The 19,319-nt window shown below is 36.3% G+C and overlaps 1 protein-coding gene across 1 annotated transcript; it reads left to right on the plus strand.

Moving 5' to 3' along the window:
* The first annotated feature begins 63 nt into the window (after window positions 1–63).
* LOC121420988 lies at window positions 64–19,032 on the plus strand. Its single transcript, XM_041615553.1, has 19 exons — window positions 64–207; window positions 407–589; window positions 1,079–1,270; window positions 2,238–2,429; window positions 2,750–3,016; window positions 3,951–4,085; window positions 4,584–4,838; window positions 5,755–5,867; window positions 6,161–6,377; window positions 7,287–7,406; window positions 7,842–7,960; window positions 8,518–8,664; window positions 9,854–10,036; window positions 11,591–11,974; window positions 12,834–12,974; window positions 14,252–14,376; window positions 15,108–15,391; window positions 15,600–15,666; window positions 16,445–19,032. The coding sequence occupies exons 2-19, from the start codon at window positions 460–462 to the stop codon at window positions 17,031–17,033; spliced, it is 3,660 nt and encodes a 1,219-aa protein (XP_041471487.1). The 5' UTR covers window positions 64–207; window positions 407–459; the 3' UTR covers window positions 17,034–19,032.
* The last annotated feature ends 287 nt before the right edge of the window (window positions 19,033–19,319 follow it).

A 19,319-nucleotide genomic window follows, 5' to 3' on the forward strand; every position in this document is an offset into this window, starting at 1 on the left:
TATTTCTGTTTGTAGTTGTATCTTGTTCGATACCTGCACTACCGTTACGCCTGTCAACTATGACGTCACAATGCAATGGGGGACAATCCATTAATTACACACAAACCTGTTCATTTTCATGTGATACGGGATATAATCTGGTTGGATCTTCATCAGTATCATGTCTCGCTAACTCGTCTCTTTCTCAAAGCTTACCAACGTGTGAAAGTGAGTTTGGACCTTAGCATTACCTTTAATTTAGCATTATGAAATACTGACTTTTTGATGATGTACATACAGTGTTAGGAATTACATTACATTGCATATGATTGCCTTTATTGAATAGTGCTCATTCGGTTTTTAAACATGTATTAATTTTCAGGTATATTACTTGTACTGCATATTGTTATCGAATTGCATTTCACAGTTGAGACGTGTGGCGTACCACAGTTACTACCACCTCTTTCAACATCATGTCCCATGGGACAACAAGTTGCATACAATTCATCATGTGAATTTTCATGCGAAAATGGATATACTCTACAAGGGATGTCACCGTTGAGTTGCTTGGCCAGCGGAAACTTTTCCGATGATATTCCAACCTGTAACAGTAAGAAACACCCAAATACAGATTATAATGTGCTGTGCGAACTTCATGTTTTATATATTATATTCTTTATCGTGGTTAAATTGTTTTGTAGAAGAAAAAAAATCTAAATTTGTGTCCATTTAAAAAAAAATCGTACGTATTTTTCATGGAACAAGTAGTATTTTCAGTCGTGAATCATTGGAGGATGAGAATATCAAGAAATTATATTTTATATTGGCAAATCCTTGCATCGGATCTTACAGTAAGCACTTTTACTTTCATTTCCAGCTTCAAAAATGCCAAATTATGGGAGATTCCTGGTCGCTTTTAATTTTGCACTTTCTAAAGTTGTTAGCGATTAAAATGCTCACAATGCATTATGTTTTTGTAGAAAATATTATATTTTTGTTTTTTTCTAGGCATTATTTAGTTTTACAATGTGTTGGTAGGGGGTCATAAAGTGTGATGCGTGATCTATAGGACTTTTTTCTTTTGGTGTTTGTATTTAAGTCGTATCCTGTTCCCTTCCGGAGGTATTCTCAGAAGAATTGTCATCATCTGTCAACTGTGATGCCGGAAACACCATAGTCTTTAATACAACTTGCAGTTTTGAATGTTCCATAGGATATTCTCTAATCGGTGTGGAGAATATCACTTGCCAAACTGATGGTCTTCTCTCAGCGGCAGTGCCTTACTGTAATGGTAAGACTTGCATTGTATTTTGGAGCACTCGATTGAAACCCTTGGAAGCCAGAGATTGTGAAATTAATAGCATGAAATATTTGACCCTGCATAAAAACCACTTATAGCAACATGATCATCTCTATAGCACGCATTCGAAAGCTTTTCCCATCACATTTCCTTATATTGTCGGCAAACTTGTAAATTGTGAATCAATGGTAAACTAAATCAACCACTAATATAAAAATGGGAGAGGGGGACTTGAATAGAGTAAGATGAAAAAAGAGAAAGTTAGTGAAAAGGGTTAGCCATGACTTTTTTTCTAAAAAAAATGACAAAAGTATCACTTAATTAGATTTTTATTTTGAAAAAGTCAAAAAGATTCCTTGCTTTAGACATTTAAGACGCGTGAGATTTTGTTTCACGCGTAATTGTGTATCCCATCTAACTTTTTAAGTTTCTGTTCATGATGCCACTGGAATCGATAGCGATAGCAGTGACCCACATTTTACTGTGTCCATACAAAATTATATTATCTTAAGGATAAACCTGTACATACCTTTAACATGGGCATGAAATTTGACACTCCATCTTGTGGGATGTGTACCTTTTATGATTTATCTGTATTGTGGTCGTATGCGCATGAAAAATGACAATAGATATGAAAGAACAATGGGAAGTGGATAGTGCACTGGACTTAATTTGTATTTTCCATTCAAAATCAAACACAGGTAGTTTCAATACGATGTTGCGCAGAGGGAAGTCTAGAGAATATTTAAAATTGTGTTAAATAAGAAAGTATACATGTATATGGCTATATTGAATTATAGAGCATTAAGCGTTTGGAAAGGTAATCATTCCTACCACATATGTATCTATCCTAATAAGTTCTTCATAAATTAGTCTCCCTACCTTGCCCTTCTCATTGAAAATGGGGTTTGTGTAAAAAAATACAAGTTCTGTTTTTATTTATTATCAACCTCGGCAGTTGTGACGTGCAGCATCCCAATGTTCCCAGCAAATCTGACTACAGCAAGCACACAGTGTGGTGAAGAAATGATGATCGACTATAACACACTGTGCATGTATGAATGTCAGCCGGGCTATGACCTCATCGGGAACACCTCCATCGGTTGCCAGGCTAACGGTGACCTTTCCGCTGATCTGCCCACTTGCCAAGGTATATAGACATTGGTTTAATTAAAAAAAGAACATGAATCTGCCAAATTACAATGGTCATCGAGGATCTAGAATTGAATTGCATTTTAATGAAACGGCATCCTTGTCATACTGATTTTGTTGTGTTGGATTGTTTATATATTTTAATTCTGATTTATAGTTGCCTTCATGGTGTTTTGACAAATGCTAAGTCTTATCTATCAAAACTATACAAAAAATTGATATCCCCATAAGTCTAGAAGATATTAGTTTTTGACCCTTGTCTTAGATTGTCAGTTGTTTTGTATCATATATCTCTGTTCTAATTGTATCTCATTCTAGTCATTGATATATGCCAACGATTCTCCCCCTGCCCTACGGTATCGACGTGCAATGGCGGCATCAACACCTTCTCTTGTTCGTGCAATGCTGGATACACCACGGATATCACCATAACGAGTGACACAACCACATATACATGCGGGAACATCTTCGAATGTAGCGTGTCACCTCCCGTGTGTGACAGCAACGCTCGATGTGACGATTTAAGTGGCAGCTTCCTGTGTACGTGTATGGAGGGGTTCTCCGGCAATGGCACATTCTGTGAAGGTACGGTATATCATTCATATTCAATGAATGTTTTTCGAAATTGAAAGCAATGAATAATCCGAAAAATTTATTGTTTCCATGGAAACAAAGGTTGTAATTATTGAGGAGTCTCGGTCGACTTAATGTCATAGTTAAAACGGTGAAACTATTTGACATGGGATATGTAGTATGTAAGCCTTAAATCAATAGCCATTGTGATCTTGACCTTGTTGTTTTTTTTAACTTGATGGTATTCAAGTGTTTCTCAGATTCTTATCATGTAACCATGGTTCTGACAACAGGAAACGATTGAAGGTATTTCATGACCTTTTAAGATTGACCATACATTAGCTTTTGTTTCATATACCTGTGTGTAAAATTCTTTCCCCAAACGAATTAATGAAGGAATTCTATGTTTGATTATGAACAACTTTCTTAACTCTATTCATATAACATGTAAATTTCACTCTCATAAGCAAACCATGGTAATGGCCAAATAAAGACACCTCTATCAGTGTTAATACATATTCTTCGGAATCTTTGAAATAAAATTGGTTTAAATGTAAAAGGAGTCACCCTTTCTATACGTTCACTTTTTGTGCAGGGAAAGAAATTATGAGAACTTAAGACATAGAAATACATTTTGGGCCTGTGAATACCGCCAATATGGTAAATTATACCCCATGCGCATGAAAAAAAAATAACCCAACTAAGTATCCTTGTTCTGATGGAGACACTAATATACTACAACACTCTTCGTGAAATTAAAATGATGACCAAAACTAATGTGTTTCCTTCAGTGAAATTTTTGAAACTCAAAATAGATATTTTAACGCAGTGCATCCTTGCCCAAATGGAGTGACTGGTATCAACACTACATGTACAAAAATATTTCAAAGGCCCTTTGCAGTATTGATCTAACTGAAATTCACTTTACCTGCAATTTCAACTACAGCTTTAGAACCTTGTACCCTGTCACCTTGCCAAAATGGAGGAACATGTACCAATACTGATGACGGATCATCGTATGTATGCACCTGTCCACAATCGTTTACTGACGTTAATTGTAACACTGTGATTGTAGAACAAGGTGAGGAGAAGAATTCTGCCTGATTATCTTCTTTTGGAAGGGGGGGGGTGGAGCAGTACTGGATGAATATGCAATTGTGTAGTTGGAAGAGGAATAATGTGTTGTTCTAAACCCTAAGATAAGATCACAGTTTTACTTTTAATGATAAATGAACCGAATTCATTTGTGCTAAGTCTATCCATATCGTTTACAAAGCCGTACACTTCACCCATATCTTTTCCTATAAAACGTTTGTGACTGGAAGATCTGGTGCATATATTTAATTTCCACTGCCTGGTAATGATAATGATAATAATTTACGTAGTACTTCATACTTTGTTTCTTACACCGGTCACTAGCTTTGATTGGGATGATGAAGAAGATGTTGTCGATTATTATTCACGCCATTTATGTTATAGTATAAACACTAGTTGAGCCTGCAGTATAAACCATCATGTATTGAATACTGAACTAGGATTGGATATGATTTTTGTTTGCAATATAATATCTCATTTTTAGAGCCCCTTGCGGTTGTCACCAACCCCGTGTCTCAGATGGTTGATTTTGAGGATCGGGTCACCTTCTCGTGTTCTTTCCAGAACGCTCAGAGCTTCAGGTGGTTCAAGGATAGTGCCCCTATCCCCAACAGTGATAACCAATCTCCATTAGTGATTAACCCAGCTCTTGCCGAAGATCAGGGATATTATTACTGCTCTGCTCTTGGTGAAGATGGCACCACTGCTACAACGAATCAAGCCTTGCTCACGGTTAACGGTGAGTCATTGTTCTTACGTGTGGGAGACTGAATGATTTCGCTGTAACCGACGTTTTCAAGAGACCCTTGCCTGCATATGCGGGCCCAGTCTCAAATAAGAGTTTCTGGATGAAAGATTGCACTTTAAAAAGTGTGCTACAAGGTTCCGCCTTGCATAATTTAATCGTGCTTCATAATTATGTCTATTGAACTTCTCACCTACTTTGGCCTTCACGTCTTAAACTAAGGCAAATGTATTAAGGTGATTGAGCCTTGTTTCTGGGGCACCCGTCAGTTAAGTGAAAGTTGGTGCTGTCTTAATTGTATCTTGAGTATTTAAACCCAATTTTCTATTACTGAGAAGCCATAGTGTGAGGGTATTTTCGCACATACACTCAGATGTACAAGTCATGAAGAATCCATAGTTCGTGCCCAAAATGGAGAAGCTGCTGAAAAAGTAGATTCTCTTATATCTGCAACAGGATATAACTACATTTAAGCCCGTGAAGAAACACGCAGACGTGTTCCAAGTAAGCATCCACTTATCCATGCGCTCCGAAGTCTTACAAGATAACCGTTGGAACTGCTTTGAAGTTGCCAAAATGTTGAAATCTGTAGCAGTGTGGTGAGGTTTGTTTAAGGGCCGCGGTTCTTTTACCATTTCTGCGTCACTGAAAGTTCTGTACATTGCTTACCAACAGGATGCAACATTCCAATACTTACCGGCTTGTGACTTGTTATCCAAGGTTTACTATCCAATTACTTAGAAATAGTTTTAGTCTTCCCTACTATGCAACTACGCAAGAGTTCTTTGTAAATTGTATGGCATTATTAAACTTTTCATTCACACCTGAAAAGGGATAAACAAAAAGTAAATATATTTCAGTTATACATGTTGGAAGCAATTGATAGTTTATGTGTTATCTTTTCTTCTAGGTGTTGATAACTATGTAGTAATGGCTACATTTTTAACAAGGACTTTCAACAATAGTCTATTGGATAGAACATCTTCATACTTTAGTCAGCTTTCCAATGAATTGATCAATTTCGTGAGTATGATTATGTAATATTTTACTAACTCATATGATGCGTTTCTGCACCACCTGACAGCATTTACTGTTTTGTTATTCTGAAATACCTCATTCTGTCATATAGCGCTGATCTATATCCTTATTTCTCCTGGGGTTATCATCTCTTGTCAATATCTATTCACAGAATCGCCTGTTCAAGCAACTATAACTTGAAGGGTAAAGGGTCAACTCCTGCCATTCTTTTGCTTTCCCCTTCAAATATATAGTTTGACAAGCACTCTAACAATTGACCTTTTACTTGGTGGTTACAGATCACCACTCCTCTGCAGAATAACTTCGATTCCAGCATTGCAGTGAGTGTAAATACCTTTTCTTCTGGAAGCGTCGTGTCGGAGTTTGGTGTCTACGTATACAATGGTTCGGTACCAGACAGTGAACAGCTATCCATCATCCGTTCGACGATGACAAATCTTGCTGAAGAAAATCCTACCTTTCTAGATCCATCATCCATTCAGACATTCAGTGCAGGTAAAGATTATCAATATATTCATGTGAAATATGACAGTTTCCATTTATATGCGTCTTTTAAACCCAAAGTTAGATCTTGTTCCCTTCACTTGGCAGGACTTGTGAAGACACCCAAGAAGAAGAATAAGGGCTTAAATCAATCCAATGCCATCCACGTTCATGGTCCTAGATGCCCTAATTATTGGCCTCAGTGTCCCTGTCACCTGTCTTGGATAATGTTTTTCTTCTGATTTTTTGTATTTGTTCTATGCTATAAAACATGTCATTTAAAAAAAGGCCTTGCCCTAAGATGTAAAATATGAATGCCCGACGATATGCATGGGCATATTGTTTGAAGATGTGACCCTATTCAGTGCTGTAATTAAGGATTATTGGCACTGTGTGGACATGGGTTAATTTAAAGGACAAGTCCACGCCAACAAAAAGTTGATTTGAATAAAAAAAAATCCAACAAGCATAATACTGAAAATTTCATCAGAATCATATTTAAAATAAGAAAGTTATGACAATTTAAAGCTTCGCTTATTAAAAAAAAACAGTGATATGTACAACTCAGTGACATGCAAATGAGACAGTCGATGATGTTCCTCACCATTTTTTTTTTTGTTTTTTTCATTATCTGAATTATACGATATTTCATTTTTTACAAATTTGACAATATGGACCAACTTGACTGAACCATATAGTATTAAACAATGCTAATTCCATATGTTCAGGGAAGAATTATTTTGTTTCACTTGACATTGAGGAGAAAAATTAGAATATTTCCTTGCATGCACTGAGCGCCAGTGATGGTAGCTCGAGCTGAAGCCGGGGTAATAAAATCAATGAATTGCATCCTCTGGCAAAAGGCGCTTTAAAAAATCCAGCTATTATCATTATTTTCATTTAAAAATAATTTCTTTACAGTGACCTGCCCAGCGGGATCTTACATCACAAGCTATGGTTACGAAGCCATGTTTGACAGCGGAGACATCGGCAGCAGGGCTAACTCCACTGATACCAGTTGTCCTGATTACACCATTAATAGTATGTTTTCTTACTTTTATGAGTGTTACTTTACAAATTACTACAAAGACATTGTTGTTTTGTGAAATGATGTCTTAACAAAATATCTGGACATATTTCAGCTGTTTGTGGATTATTAATAAAGGCGATTATACATAAATTGCATTCCGTCGTATTGATATTTGAAAGAAAATCCCTTTAACATATTTGAATGGGTTACATGTCACATTCAGACGTTGGAATTATATTCTTCGGCGATCTGGCTTATTTTCAGAGGTATAAGTATTTATTTTAGAAATGTACATTTTTTTCAAACATTTTTTTATGATTTCATATGAAATAATTCGTAATAAGTTTTTGTTTAAATTGAATTTCATCTTGCTTTTCTTTGCAAATATAATACAAAATTGTACATTACCATTTGGTATTCTCCGTACTGTGTGTCTCTCTATACAGGGGACTATCTTATAGAAGCCATGTGTGTTGGTGATACAGTTCGTCCCTGTGTTTGGGTACCCCAGATGAACTGTGGAAGGAATCTTACTGCCGATGAACTACTCAAGATTCTACTACAGGTTTGTTGTGCCATCTCTTCATGACAATGAAACCAGGATTTAAGATTAATGATTTGATAAAGATATTCTTTCAGTAGAGTATGAAATATATTGTATGGTGTTGGGAATGAGTAAAGTAACTGCAAACACAACTGTTTTTCTAGTTTATTACCCATGGTAAAACAGTCTTGCCTTGTGTAGTAGCAACAGCTGTGTTATCGATAATGCAATTGTTAATCATTACAATGTCGAGTTAGTGATATATCCAATATAGACTTCCATTGGGTTTTATAATATGATCCCCCTAGCCAGATTCCGCTAATAAGAGGCAAGTCTACTCATTTAATAAAAAAGTACACAATTTGCGATAATTCGTTAGTTCTGACATCGTACATAAATCCATCGAATTCAGAGCAAATTGCAATATTATGAATTAATTTGAATATACAATCGGCAATGATAACCTTAACTTAACTGAAAAGTTTTGCCTTTTGTGACTACTTAGTGTTGCGCCCAATATTTATCAGAGTCCAAAAGTAATTTTAATTTACATGTACAATTTACCTTTGATTTGACAGGAAGAAGTAACCGAAGACAACGCAGAAATGGTGGTCGAGGAAGTGGCAGAAATTACGACCATGACAGAGACCATCTCAACAGAAGGCTTGGAGATCGTGGCTGACTTCCTAGAAGATATCGTAGAATTAGATACTAGTGATGTAGAGGTAGGTAGCCGAATAAGCTCACTAATGACTCTGGATACTATTGATTAATTGACGTTTAAGTAGATATATTTTTCATCATCGGAGAAACTGAGTTATCTCTCCTTGCATGGTCTCGATATGCTATTAATATTGAGTTTACTTTGAGACAAAATTTTGCATTCACCAACAAATGTTCATGACCTTGTACCCATTACATAAAAAACATCAAAGTCACTGTTATTATTATAATAGCTAGTATCTTTATGATAACAATAATAATAATGATAATAATCATAATAAAAATAAATAACAGTGATGATATTGATACAAACGATAATAATATTATTATAATTTTTATTACTGCTATTAGTATTATTTTTATTCTATTCGGCATCATCAAACATAAATCATAAAGAACATACAAACATTTCAATATTGAGTACATTTAAATGGATGCCTGGAAGAGGGAAGGGGGGCTAAAAACCAATAACCCGAAGATCTTTCCAATCTGCGTGACTTTCCAAAAACAACACAGTTGTAGATTGTAAAATACAATTACTATCATGACTATATAGTTCAATAGAATCATACATAGTAGAACAATAAATCAAAAAAAACGGAAAATAAAAGTCACCCTGGATACAAGTATTAGGTACTATATACACAACAAAAAAGGAGCTGTAAATGTGAGTACATATGTGAGTACATGTACCCAGACTGACACATTACCATTAAAGGTATTGTTTAACTTTGTGAGCAGCCGATTTAAAAAATTCTCAAACCAAGATGAAACATATGTACAAGTGCATGTATTAGAACTAATAAACCCTGAAAACAACCATTATTGAGAACGAAAAGCTAAAACTACAAGGCAAACCCCGATTTTGTAAATAGGCGTCTTATAGATGCCAAAATAGTACACATAAGTGTATGGAATGAAATTAAGATGGTGTTTCCGGTCACTTTTTATTTCAAATTTTTAAGCACTAAATAATTGTTTTCTGGTCTTCATTTTTGTTACATATCACAGACACAGGTGACAAGTGTGACCTTCTAGCTCAGATTTTTTAAAAGTCAAACCAGTGTTAACCAATCACTTTAATTGGATTTGTGCAATCAACCAGTAAGATTAATCCTAGAACCACTTGCTAACCTCTTAATTCAGAGGCTTCTCACGTTTCTCATTAATTTATCCGATTATTAAATACAGGTGACTGAATCATTTGTGGCCATTGCCAACAACTACGCAGATGTAGCGGAGGAAACACGTGATATGGCTGAAGATGAGACCGGTGCTTCAAGCCGTGTCGTAGTATCCTTAGAAACACAACTCGCTGTAGTAGAAGTGCAGAACGACTCTCTCCGGATTATTGAGGCAAATATTGCCGCTGAGGTGAGAAAACTTGATAATCATTTCGTCTTTGTTATTCTTACAGTGCTGCTTGCTCAATAATGTATTGCTGAAATTACAGTTAACTATTGTCATTCCTATTATCATTATCATCTACCTAAGAGCTTTCAGAGGGGATAGCTTTAGAAGGAACGAAGGGTTTATTCCGTAAAACAACATTCAGATGACGCCAGGGAGAACCAATACGTTCAGGGAGATTTTGAGCAATGTTTGAGGAAAGAGACCCCCCCCTCTTGACGGAAATATGTTTTTTTAATGACTATCGCTATTTTTGTAGTTATCATTGTTATATTTTTGTCTCACCTGCGAAGCAGAGTGAGACTATAGGCGCCGCTTTTCCGACGGCGGCAGCGTCAACATCAAATCTTAACCTGAGGTTAAGTTTTTGAAATGACGTCATAACTTAGAAAGTATATGGACCTAGTTAATAAAACTTGGCCATAAGGTTAATCAAGTATTACTAAACATCCTACTAGAGTTTCATGTCACATGACTAAGGTCAAAGGTCATATAGGGTCAATGAACTTAGACCATGTTGGAGGAATCAACATCAAATCTTAACCTGAGGTTAAGTTTTTGAAATGACGTCATAACTTAGAAAGTATATGGACCTAGTTAATAAAACTTGGCCATAAGGTTAATCAAGTATTACTAAACATCCTATTAGAGTTTCACGTCACATGACCAAGGTCAAAGGTCATTTAGGGTCAATGAACTTTGGCCGAATTGGGGATATCTGTTGAATTCCCATCATAACTTTGAAAGTTTATGGATCTGATTCATGAAACTTGGACATAATAGTAATCAAGCATCACTGAATATTTTGTGCAAGTTTCAGGTCTAATGATTAAGGTCAAAGGTCATTTAGGGTCAATGAACTTTGGCCGAATCGGGGGTGTCTGTTGAATTACCATCATAACTTTGAAAGTTTATTGGTCTAGTTCATTAAACTTGGACATTAGAGTAATCAAATATCACTGAACATCCTGTGCACGTTTCAGGTCTCATGACCAAGGTCAAAGGTCAATGAACTTTCTCCGAATTGGATGTATCTGTTGAATTACCATCATAACTTTGAAAGTTTATGGATCTGATTCATGAAACTTGTACATAACAGTAATCAAGTATCACTGAACATCCTGTGCGAGTTTCAGGTCACATGATCAAGGTCAAAGGTCATGTAAGGTCAGTGAACTTTGGCCATGTTGGTTTTTTTTTGTTGAATAACCATCATATCTCTGTAAGTTTATTGGTCTAGTTCATAAAAAGTGGACATAAGAGTAACCATGTATCACTGAACATCTTGTGCGAGTTAGAGTAGTATTCAAAGTCAGCACTGCTGCTATATTGAACCGCGTGATGCAGGTGAGACGGCCAGAGGCATTCCACTTGTTATTATTATCACCACTTTTCTTGTTATTGTCATTGTTATTATTATTTTTACTATTTTTGTTATTATGATTATTATCAGAATTTTATTATATTGTTGTTATCATCATTTTTATCCTCATTACTTTTTTTCTTTGATTTTCTAAGGTACTCGATGTGACTGCGGACGAAATCAGTCAAGGCTTAACCGTTTACATGTCGGCTACACCTGACGGAGATAGCATTTCCGGTGATGACTTTCAGGTAGAGGAAGGCGATCAATCAACGCAGCCAGAAGTGCTTCAAGCCCAAGCCACCCTGCTATTGCCAGCGATCTTGGCGGACAAGTTAACAGGGTCTACAGGCCGTTTGGTCATCACCATTCACCTGGACACAGCTCTCTTCAGGGACAGAGAGCTGACAGAGTTGAACGAGAACCAAACGGAGTTTGGACGAGAGTTGAACTCGAGGATCATAGGTGCGGCGGTGGATAATGAAGAAATTGAAGACCTAGAGCAGCCAGTTGTCCTATCATTCACTCCGATCAATCCAGTGAGTTTGCTCTTTGGCCCGTATTCTTAAGTCCGGTCAACCTAAGAACGTCGCCTTGCTCTGTTCTAAAATTATGGGAAGCCAAATGTTTTAATATTGCATTTACATTATTACTGCCCTTCCCTCATGTTTTAATGATAAAGAGAACTATTTTAGTAGTTATTCCGGTCAGTAATGAATGACTTGAGTCTTAAATCAGCTGACAAATTGAGCTTGTCCTGTTAGGGATACCTGTCACATTGGGCTTTCCATTGTTACACCACAACTTATGCAATAAAATAAAATTAAACCCGAGTTATAGTCATCAATGATATCGTATCTGAACATTTAAATGACTCCGATTTAAACCAAACGTAAACATTAAACTTTGTTAGGCCAAGGAACACAATATAAAGTAATAGATAAATCATAAAGATATAAAAACGGTATTTGAAATGAATAAATATATTGAGAGACGGAGGGGGGATACACGTGCGTGTTTGTGTGTGTGTTTATGTTTGAGAGAGAAAGGGGGAGTATATGGGGTGAAGCTGGGAGGGAAGTTAAAGGACTTCTATTCATCTAAAAAAATAACTATAAAGTTAGCTTTGGATTATGATGTTCGTGTTGTTGATGGATATGGCTTTGTTTGTCCATGACTTACTCCTGCTAAATATCATGAATCGCGCATGCCGCAGACTTGTGGAATTGGATGACATACTTAGATGATACAAACAAATAATAATAATAGTTTATTGATCTTTGTTGCTGAAAAAGTAAAGAAATGTACGATGGAAGTTTGATATAGTAATGGTAATATCAATATTGATAGAGAAATAGTAATATTTCATGCGTCTTTTTATATTGCTTTCCATTCTAGAATGGGACGAATGCTACCTGTGTGTCCTACAACTTTACCGAAAAGCGATGGTCCACGAGAGGGTGTAGAAAGACAAGCAATGAGAGCACAGACAGGATAACCTGCGAGTGCGATCACCTAACCAACTTCGGAATCCTGATGGTGTGTATTATGTTATCTACTGGAACGGAGTGGGGGGGGTGGGGGTTACTAATGAAACCCTAGGAGAATAGCTGACTCCGTATCGAAAGTTTTAATTTTTTTATGTGACTATTTTTTATCAACTCTCCGTTACATTGTGACCCATCGTCCTCTTCTAGCAACCAACACCACTATTGGCACGTTGTTAGTTTACACAACTCTATATCATGTATATTCTCACCATTTCTTGTTGCGCCTCGGAAGAGTATACATGTATTTCTAGATAGATCGTGCTATATCAATGCATATCAATATTATTATTATTATCATTATCATTATCATTATTATTAGAAGTAGTAGTAGTAGTATGCCTAATCTGAAACCCCCAAAATAGACATGCATATGTAAATAAAAAAGGGGGAACTCCTAAACTGATCATTATGCTTAATGCAAAATTGTAATCATGGAGCAAAAATATATACGAATTGAAAAAAGCAGTTACAAGACTAAATGGCGGCTGAGGTATCTCTTGTTATGGTTTATTGTTAATTAGCTATAATAAACAAAGGCCTGTGTGATGCCTTTTTGATGGCAGTAAGTTTTTGTGCAGGATAGGTCTACGATCTACGAGACCAAGTAAAAACCTACGTCTTGTTAAACGCATTTTTTATTCATTCAAAACACCCTTTTCTCGTTGACATATTCAAATGATATAAACGCCTTTTTTTCAAAAGTCGTTTATTTTTGTCTACTTGTACAACGTAATAAGATGTAAGTGATCCATTCGGCAAACATGTCGAATGAGTATGGTGTCAAGATACAACTTATCTGTGGAGTGATTCATCAACATTTTTCGTCTAACAAGTTGTTTTATGTGACAACTTTCCTTGAATTTGACTGGCTGAGAAGCACAGCTCTCATTGTTGCTTGTCGGGAAAAAACGGTACTTAATTGTCGGACAAGACAATACACAACATAATGGGTACATATGCTCCATGATGGCAACTACATGTATGTGTCCGACCAACATTGGACATAGGTATTTTTATTCATCCAGTGTAATGAAAATTTTGCCCATTCTAGAGTAATTGTTGCTTACCTTTTTAAACTTACTGGACAATATGCTTCCCGCATTGGGTAAAATGATGCCTTAATTTTACCCAATATTTTGTACAGTGTACGTCCGACAAATTATTTCATGAAACGCTCCCCAGTTTGTGCTGATTATTGATGGCCTGGATTCTTTTACACACATCCATATAATTGGAAATGTAATTCATATATTCTTTATCTTCTAGGATATATATGGAGGAGAGGGATTGTCAGCTCAAGCAGATTTTATCCTGGAGATCATAAGCTATGTAGGCTGCAGCATGTCAATATGGGGTCTGGTTATAACAATTCTAACATATGCATCAAATAAGTGAGTATTTTAGTATCTGAAATGACGAGGATGGGTAGTATGATTTAGTGGATGTGCAAAATCTAATAATCTGAGCGAGATAATGATTATTGTATTGTGTTAATGATATAGATATAAAAGCATAACATGCTGGATATTATTTCAAATTTTAAATTCTGTTATTAATGAAATGAAGATGGAGTCGTATCTGATCTATCCTGTTGCAATGATGTAATATTTTTCATATAATGATCAAGGATGAATTTCAGGCCAATATCTGAATCTCCAAAAATTGTCATATTGGCTTGCCTGACATGTACAGGTATACTGTTACAATCATATTATAGTAGAAAAAGAAAGTTCACTGACCAAGGTAATTAGCGTTTGGGTTAGGAGCATCATTATATTATAATGATGATCCTGACACAAACGCTAATTACAATGGTCTTGATTTATGTCAGTGAGTCTTCAAAGGGTACCTCGGGATGAAAATATTTATATCTAAATGAGAGAGTGAATTTCACAGAGCAAAATGCTAAAAATCTCAGCAAAATTTGATAACAAATAACGAGTTATTGAATTTTACTTTTTAACAATATTTCTTGAAAACAGTTATAATATATTCACATTGTCATGAATCATTCGATTGGCTGATGTCACATTCCAATTTCTTTTTTTGTTATGTTATTACTTAAAGACATAATTCAAGAGTCAACAGTTTGATTAACACTGCTTTGTGCTTTGTTCTATAGGAAACTTCGTGATCGTAAGCCCAACCAGATCCTGCTGTCCCTGTCCGCATCCCTGCTGTGTCTTTACATCGTCTTCCTCGTCATGATATCGCTCGATACGGAACGAGGGGTGGAAGAGATACCCCCTCTACCCTGCTGTATTCTTGCCGGTTTCCTTCATTATTTCACCCTGACATCCCTTTTCTGGATGGCCGTGGAGGGCTACAACATGTACATCCTCTTTGTACGTGTTCTCAATACGTATCTCCCTCGCTTCTTAAGGAAGGCATCGTTGTTTGCTTGGGGTAAGATTCTAGATATTTTTTCTAATCAATGATTGACTGCAAAATGAGTAAGGAGAAAGCTATGTCCATTGTTAATACAATAGTACCATTTCATATTATGCCATGCAGTCAGTAACCAGTCAGTCCATTATTAATTATCTGTAGTTATATACCACTTATTTTAAAAATCAAATACTATTTCGCTTTTGTTTGTTTTGATTGGATACAGGGACCCCTATGTTGATAGTTGGAATTACAGGAGGGGCATCGAGGCAGTATTACGCACAGACGGACTTGTAAGTAATAATTATAGATTTTCGAACTTTGTATTAAAAATAGAACAGGTGAAGAAACATACTAAAAAGGAGACATTTTTCATCTCTTTTGGAATGTTACTCTCAGTTTTTTTGTTCTGTTTCTTTCTGTCGTAACTTTGCTTTAAGTCCTGACAACTAAAACCTGTAATGAGAAGATGAATATTTTTAGGATATTCGTTTCCAAATCATTTTTTTTAGTTCCTCAATTATTTATGTTGTATACTCTTTATCTCTAAGGGATCTAATCAACCATCAGTGGCATTAGGAGCCAAACATTTGAATAGGCAAGAGATGGCGTATGAGGCAAAATCTTTAAAAAGCTGCGGGCGATGGGATCAAGCAAATTATTATGATTTTGTTTTCTTATTCACGAATCTAGTTTTAGATTTGAACAACATTCCAGAAAATATTCCATCATATTCCCTTTCCTTTTCTTTCTTTATCTTCCTTCTTGGTCATGAAACTTTTCTCTGATTTTGCAGGGGGGCATGACCGTCCAAGCCCCTCCTATCTGTACGCTAGTGTAAACCATTGCAAAGTTAACGAATGGTGTAGGTTTACCGTGCCAATGTACCATCGTGTCAGCCTATAAAAACATGTGTGCGTATTTATTCAAAACAGAACAAAACGAAAATAGTGTAAATAGATATATATCTCGCATGTTCATCTATCATCACATCACTACTATTGGTGAAAAATCTATAGCCAAATATTTAGGACATTTTCTTTTGTAAATATGATATTTTCATTTGTTTAGTTGCTTTCTCCAATTCTGGCCTCTAATCGGCGGACTTCTGATTCCAATTGGACTGATCATGATCTTCAACTTCGTTATCTTCGTCCGCGTCATCCTGAGACTAAACAAAACCATTAAAGGGAAGCAACTGGACAAGACAGAGAAGCGCCAACGCCTGCGAAGATTCCAGAATGCAGTGTGCATCCTTATCCTCATGGGGCTAACGTGGGCTGTGGGTTACCTGAGCATCATCCAGCCTGCTGCTGAGGTTGTTCAGGGAGTCTTCACCATCCTCAACTCTTTGCAGGGCTACTTCATTTTCATGCTCTACTGCGTCCGCCAGCCTCAGGTTCGCCGCGCATGGCGCTCGCAGTTCAGCTGTTGCTTGCCCAAGTCCTTCGGCGCGTCTAGCGCCTTCACGTCAACTTCCGGACAGACAAACTCCACGTTCAAGAACAGCTCTGCGAGGCTCATGGCTCAGAGAGGCCAGCAGAATAGGTTGTTGGCAAACTCTGAATCCAGTGGTTTCCGACCTGAGACAATGATGCGTACACCACCCGAGAGACTTCCTAGAGCAGCTGCCTATGATAATGAAGGCGGCGACTGGTGATTGACAAGTGTTTCTAATTTTGCTTAAAATTTGTTTATACATGTAGAATAGTGATTTCTATCTTACTCAGAGAATTTGTGTACCTATCCTTTATTCCGGCAAATTGTCATTGGGAAACATACAGTAAGCAAGATGAACATAATTCTTCTGTTTTGTTCCATGTACTAAAGCCTTTGGAGAAAACTAAACGAACAAAATTTCACTGTTGAAGGATTCCAGAACGGCCGCAAATCAGCTTTACAAAAGGAGAGAAAGGGCTGAAAAAAGACCCCAAAACATTTGTACAAAGCGAGAAAAAGAGGTTAAAAAGAGGCCACAAAATGGCAAATTTTTAGTAGTCTTGCTCATTTTTTTTTTTACTTCAGAGCATCCTTCACCTCGTTGACAGGAGGTCGTAAGTTCAGTAACCGACTGAGTCATTCCAAAGACTTATGAAAATTGGACCACCTGTAATCTAGCTAGTTCCTCTGCATGTAGATTCGAGAAGTGTCGTGATGTCAATCGGATGTAAGAGCAGTTTCATTAGATGCCATGGAAGAAATAAATCGTCATTGAAATTATTTATATCTTAAAGTGGTTATTTCATTTGCAACAATAAATATCAGTAGCAGTATTGCTTTTAAAATATGTACAGCTTGTGAAATTCATCTAAACTAGCTCTTTGTAAATATTTTGATACGATGTTGCAGTCGTGTTCCCTTCGGGCTGTAAAGAAAATTATATTGTGCATATTTCATAGTAAAGAAATACCAGCTGAACGTGCTCTTATATCGTATTTCGCAGCTGTAATGTGTATTCGAACTTTATCGCTAATGATTTATTTCCTTACAAGCATTCATGCCTTTGAAATTTTCCAGCCTCATGTATTTTCATGTTTTGCATTGAATCGATTTTAGATTATGATTTTACTAGGAGATCTTCGTCTGAGTTAACTGATAGTGGAGATGCCTTTTCTGTTAGCTTCGTAAAATCAAATAGTCATAATAACGTATGTGTCATCTTCTTTAATGTATTCTATTCATCAATTCCTTTTGTATATCCTTATGTCTTCCTTTTGTTTTTCTTGTGTCTGTTCAACGATGTTCATTGTTGACCAAAATCGAAACATTAATCAAATATGAAAGTTTCCATTGAGTAGAATAAATATAACAAAAATCAGTATTCATCTTGCAAATTTCATGACTATCAGATGAAAATTGAATAATGAAATTTTCATTTCGCTTATTTTCATAAAAGAGTGATCTGCAATTGATAACCATCATGACAGATTTCGTAGTTTTGTGAAATATACTCTGAAATTTACACAGTCATGCTCACCAAATGCAGTTAATGCACATTTTAATGCACCGCTTGGACATAGAGAATTATAAAAACATTTTATCTAAGGAATTTTATTTGTCACCAATGAAACTATTATGTACCTCTCCACTGAAAAAAATGTAAAGCAGTTCATATATTGGTAGATCAGTAGATTGTACCTAAGTGGTAAACGGGACTTGCTATGGTTATCTTACAAATTGGATATATCGAATAAACGGGAGAAGAATTCCATTGAAATCATCTTAGCAATGGAATGATAATTTGATAATATATTGGGACTTTTAGAGTACAAACGAGCGGGGTTATATCATATAATCGATAATTACGCTCAACCGCCCCCCTTTATCATGTTTTTCAGAAAAAGATAAAAACAAAATAACGTTGTATAGAGTACCAAAAATTATTCTATTGGACAGCGGATCGATGGTGATTTTAACCAAATGATATTATTGCTTACAAAAAATGGCAAGAAACCGACTAGCTATGATTTGTCTGAGCTATGTTCATACATACACACTGTAGATCTTAAAGGAAAGCCGGTAAGAATTTCAAGAGAGGTGTTGTTTATTTATATTTAATTGATAAGTGTATTCGAATAAAATCACACGTTTCGAATGCCAGATAGCTTTAACTAGCACCTATATGCGATTTCTAGATTGCGTATTTTAGGATCAAGCACTTATTTTAACAGAAATAATAATGTATTATTTAAGTATGATTGAGGCACTTACTGAATAAATGCCCCTGAGCTCCAAGGTGTATAATATCCCTCGGTAGTACGTGGTGTCCAGCGAAAGTCTAGAGGTCCTGTTTGTTGCGGCTGAACACGTACTTGACTTGACCTTCTTTCTCCAGACACAGAACTCTCACTGGTTAACCTTGACACTCGTCGATCGTCGGGGGTTGATTTTGGGGGGGGAAGCGGCGCACGTGCGCCGTGCGTAATGCCCATAGATTGAGGTGAAC

Source organism: Lytechinus variegatus, chromosome 9, assembly GCF_018143015.1.
Source record: "Lytechinus variegatus isolate NC3 chromosome 9, Lvar_3.0, whole genome shotgun sequence".
In the NCBI taxonomy this organism is placed as follows: Eukaryota; Metazoa; Echinodermata; class Echinoidea; order Temnopleuroida; family Toxopneustidae; genus Lytechinus; species Lytechinus variegatus.

Coding starts and splice junctions, on each gene's coding strand:
- LOC121420988 (XM_041615553.1), top strand. CDS start 460: ATGGGACAACAAGTTGCATACAATTCATCATGTGAATTTTCATGCGAA. Junction 4,839..5,754: donor AGCCTTGCTCACGGTTAACG/GTGAGTCATTGT, acceptor CTTTTCTTCTAG/GTGTTGATAACTATGTAGTA. Junction 6,378..7,286: donor CATTCAGACATTCAGTGCAG/GTAAAGATTATC, acceptor ATTTCTTTACAG/TGACCTGCCCAGCGGGATCT.